The sequence below is a fragment of the Corapipo altera genome, unplaced genomic scaffold (assembly GCF_003945725.1).
Source record: "Corapipo altera isolate COAL_440 unplaced genomic scaffold, ASM394572v1 201, whole genome shotgun sequence".
Taxonomy (NCBI): domain Eukaryota; kingdom Metazoa; phylum Chordata; class Aves; order Passeriformes; family Pipridae; genus Corapipo; species Corapipo altera.
In genome coordinates this window covers 843618-848038 of record NW_020884940.1, presented here as the reverse complement: position 1 = coordinate 848038, position 4421 = coordinate 843618, and the positions used below count along the sequence as shown (strand labels likewise).

The following is a 4421-nucleotide window of genomic DNA, read 5'->3' as shown; positions in this document are numbered from 1 at the left end:
CCTTCCCTTCCCTTCCCTTCCCTTCCCTTCCCTTCCCTTCCCTTCCCTTCCCACCTCTTTTTGTCCCCCCACGAGCCTTTCAGGTGGGACAGAGGTGACCGAGTGACTCTCCCCCCTGTCGCAGGGTCTGCCGGGCATCGATGGCAAGGATGGCACCCCGGGTATCCCGGGGGTGAAGGTGAGCAGGGGCAGGTGCTGCCTGTGCTGGCACAGGGCACGGACACACCCTGTTCCTCGTGCTGGGAATAACAGGGATGGCAGGTGGGATAAGCTCCCAGCCCCTGGCTCCACTGCTGGCTGGTGGAGCGTGGCAGTGCCCCCCCTTTGCCCCACCCGTGACATCCTCTGTGCCCCTCCCAGGGCAGTGTGGGACAGGCCGGACGCCCGGGAACGCCGGGACACCGGGGACAAGCTGTGAGTGTTGTGGGGACCCCCCAAACTGGGCTGGCATCCCCTCACCCGTGGGGTGACACCCCTATCCCGGGTGGTGCCAGGGCCAGCGCCCAGCAGGGACACTGCTGGCAGTGCTGTGCCCAGGGTTTGAGCCCAGCTTGGTTTCCCCAGGGCTTGCCAGGCCAGCCGGGAAGCAAAGGTGGCCCAGGAGACAAGGTGGGTGACCCCCCCCCAGCACCCACCCCGTGACCCCACAGCTGCTGTGCCCTCAGACTTGTGCCCTCCCCACCCCTGCTGTCCCTGAGCCACCTCTGTCTCCCCACAGGGTGAAGTGGGTGCCCGTGGCCAGCCCGGTGTCACCGGTGCCCCAGGGCAGCTTGTAAGTACAGAATGTCACCGTGGCCCCCCCGGGCACAGCCTGAGGGCTGCTCTCTCTCTCTTTTTCTCTCCCTCTCTCTCTTTTCCCTGTTTCCTGTCAAACCAAAAGCATTACTGGGCAGTTTTATGCCCCCTCTGCCCCTCACTGCTCCAGCCCTGTGTCCATCACCTCCTCGGCCACCAGTGGCTGCAGGGGACAAGGACACGTCCCTGGGGAAGGATGTGATGCCCAGGGATGCCCGAGAAGTGCCCTGGGTGTTTGTGTCTCTGTTTCAGGGGGAGCCTGGCCCTCGGGGTGAGCAGGGCCCAGAGGGTGTCCCTGGGCTGAAGGTGAGTGGGGGGCACTGGGGGGGGGATGCTCTGGCTGTGCCAGGAGCTGCCCCTGACTGTGCCCTTCTCCTGGGTGTCCACAGGGTGACCGGGGCGAGCGTGGACCCGTGGGGCCCCCGGGGGAGCAGGGCAGAGTGGTGAGTTGTGCCCATGGCAGGGCTGGGCACTGGGGAGGGGCTCAGCCCGGGGGTCTGGGGATGCTGAGCCCTGAGGGGTCAGTGGGACACAGCTGGGACACAGCTGGAGCTCGCCTTTGATCCAGCCTGGGCTCAAGCCCGTGCCCATCCCGCTGGGTCTGGCTGCCCCAGGGGGAGGGATTAACCCGGGGCAAACAGCTCAGGGATTAGTGGCGCTGGGACCACGCTGGGTTTGCAGCCCCAGCAGGGACAGGAATTTCCTCCCAGCCCAGCGAGGGGAGGGAGGCTGTCCCAGCCCTCTGGGAGGCTTTCCCAGGGCAGAAAAATGGCCACAAACTTACCTTTTTTTCCGTTTTCCTGGGGACAGGATCCCATCCCTGGATGATTCTCCCTCTTGGCACAGCCTGGGGGGAGGCTCCTTCATCATTCTCTGCCCTGTTCCCCCTCAGAACCTGGATTCAGGGGAGGTTGGGATGCTGGGGGGGCAGCCAGAGCCGCTGGAGGGAACTGGGAGCTGCTCATGCAACCCATGGCCTTGGGGAGGATGCTCTGATGGGGGAGGAAGGTCTTTCCTTTGCCTCTTCTCACTCATTTTTCCCTTTTTCCCCACGTTCCCTTGATTCCCAGGGGCCAAAGGGTGAGCAGGGCCATCCGGGGATCCCGGGACCCCAAGGCTTGCCAGGAGTCAAAGGAGACAAGGTGAGTGCTCTGCCTGCTCAGGGCAGAGCTGGGGCTCAGGGAACGTGCCCTGAGCTGGGCTGAACCCCCTCTCCTTTCTCCAGGGCTCCCCAGGGAAAACTGGCCCCAAAGGCAGCGTTGTGAGTACATCCCCCCTGCCTGGGCTGAGCCCCTGTTTGACAGGGCTGGCTCCAAGCACCTTCCCCACAATTCCCTCACGTCCCCACGGAACTCACCGTGTCCAAAGGGGGGTTCTCCTGCAGAGGGGGTGGCTCCTGGTGGGGAAGGTTCATCTCTGCTGTTGCTTTTCCTTTAGGGAGACCCCGGTGTCCACGGCCTCGCGGGGCTGAAGGGAGAGAAGGTGGGTCCTGGCAGAGGGTTCCTGGTGTGGGGTGGGGGGACGTGGGTGGATGTGGGTCCCTGTCCCTGTGGGGTCTCCTGCCCAGCATGTTCCCACAGCAGCACACCCCAGGGGGGTCCACGTGCATCCCCCCCAGCTGCCTCTCCAGGGTCCTGCTCCCTCCCCATCATCTTTCCTGTGTCCTCTGTCCCCACAGGGTGAATCCGGAGAGCCGGGGCCAAAGGGACAGGTGAGTCCTGGGGGGTTTGGGGACCAAAGGGACAGGTGAGTCCCAGGGGGTTTGGGGACCAAAGAGACAGGTGAGTCCCGGGGGGTTTGGGGACCAAAGGGACAGGTGAGTCCCGGGAGGATCTGGGGGGCTCGGAGGGACCCTCAGCCCCAGCTGATCCTCCTGCTGCTCCCTGGAGCTGCCTCGTGCTGCACACGGGTGGCCTGAGGGAGTATTTTCCCTGGACTGGGCTGCAGTGACCACGCTCAGCCCTGGATCCGGGCTCAGCCCCTGCCTGCAGGGCTTGATATGGGGGATCTTTGGGGTCTCGGGGTGCAGCCCCTGTACCCAGGATGGGGCTGAGCTCCTGAGGCTTCTCTCCCTCCCTTGCAGCAAGGCATCCAGGGCGACCTGGGCTTCCCTGGCCCCTCAGGGGACGCAGGAGCACCAGGGGTGAGGGGCTACCCCGGCCCCCCCGGCCCACGGGGGCTGCTGGGGGAGCGTGGAGTGCCAGGGATGCCCGGCCAGAGGGGCCTAGCAGTGAGTACCCCCTGCCCCACACCCCCCTCACCTCCTGCCACCACCAGCTCCTCCACTCCTGCAGGGGAATTGGCCTCTGAGCCTCTTCTTCCCACCCGATTCCTCTGGGAAGTGGCCACTGTTCCACTCAGGGGCTGCCTGATTGATATATTGATATATTTATAATGTAAAATAATATAATATTTATAGTATTATTATATATAATTATACACATTATATATATAATAATTATATACAATCATACACATTATATATATAATAATTATATATTATATAATATATAATAATTGTATACTATATTTAATTATGATATATAATTATATTATTATATATAATTGCTATATATTATCTATTATATATAATAGATATAATTATTTTATATTGTATATTCTATATATTCTATATAATTATTATATATAATTATATAATTATATATAATTACTATATGCTATATATTCTATATATTATATATAATTATTATATATTGTATGTTATATATTATATATTATTATTCTAAATATTTGCAATATTTATAATAAAATAATATAACGTTTATGATATTTATAATGCAGAATAAATATTGATATGTTTATAATATAAAACTATCATCATGATCATGATCATCATAATTATATATATATTAATAATATATATAAATATATATAAACCATCCAGCAGCGGGTTTAGCTCCAACGTGGCCTTTGCAGCCCTCCTGGGGTTGGGATTTTTCCCATATAAACCTCATTTTAGGCTCAAAAACGTGGCTGTAGGAAGTTAATGCCACGAGCAGCATGCACGGTGTGAGCTGAGCCTGGAGCACTGGGACTGGGACAGGATGGAAAAGAGAAGGGTGGGAGGGTGCCATGGGGTGCAGGGGGGTGCTCAGGACCAGGGGATTGGGGTGGGAGTGGCTGTGGGGGAGCAGGGGGGGACAGAAGGAGCCATGTCCCTTCATGGCCTGTCCCTCCTGTGCCCTGGCAGGGCCGGGACGCCGGGGACCAGCACATTGTCGACGTGGTGCTGAAGATGCTGCAAGGTGAGGGGTGAGCAGGGCACTGCCAGGCAGGTGGCAGCCAGCCCAGCCCAGCCACCCCACCCCACCCCATCCCATCCCATCCCATCCCATCTCACCCCACCCCACCCATCCCACTCCATCGCACCCCACCCCACCCCATCCCATCCCACCCATCCCATCCCACCCATCCCATTCCATCCCACCCATCCTACCCCACCCCATCCCATCCCACCCATTCCATTCCACCCCATCCCATCTCACCCATCCCATTCCATCCCATCCCATTTCATTCCATCCCACCCCATCCCATCCCATCCCATCCCATCCCACCCATCCTACCCCACCCCATCCCATCCCACCCATTCCATTCCACCCCATCCC

General features: G+C 58.0%; 1 protein-coding gene across 1 annotated transcript in view; it reads left to right on the top strand.

Moving 5' to 3' along the window:
• Positions 1-4072, top strand: part of COL9A2 (collagen type IX alpha 2 chain) — a 12131-nt gene extending 8059 nt beyond the window's left edge. The window contains exons 18-29 of the mRNA XM_027661456.1: positions 125-178; positions 361-414; positions 565-609; positions 719-772; positions 1048-1101; positions 1185-1238; positions 1866-1937; positions 2021-2056; positions 2233-2277; positions 2474-2506; positions 2879-3025; positions 4007-4072. Of these exons, the coding sequence (XP_027517257.1) occupies positions 125-178; positions 361-414; positions 565-609; positions 719-772; positions 1048-1101; positions 1185-1238; positions 1866-1937; positions 2021-2056; positions 2233-2277; positions 2474-2506; positions 2879-3025; positions 4007-4072 (714 nt within the window). The remainder of the gene's footprint in view (positions 1-124; positions 179-360; positions 415-564; positions 610-718; positions 773-1047; positions 1102-1184; positions 1239-1865; positions 1938-2020; positions 2057-2232; positions 2278-2473; positions 2507-2878; positions 3026-4006) is intronic.
• The last annotated feature ends 349 nt before the right edge of the window (positions 4073-4421 follow it).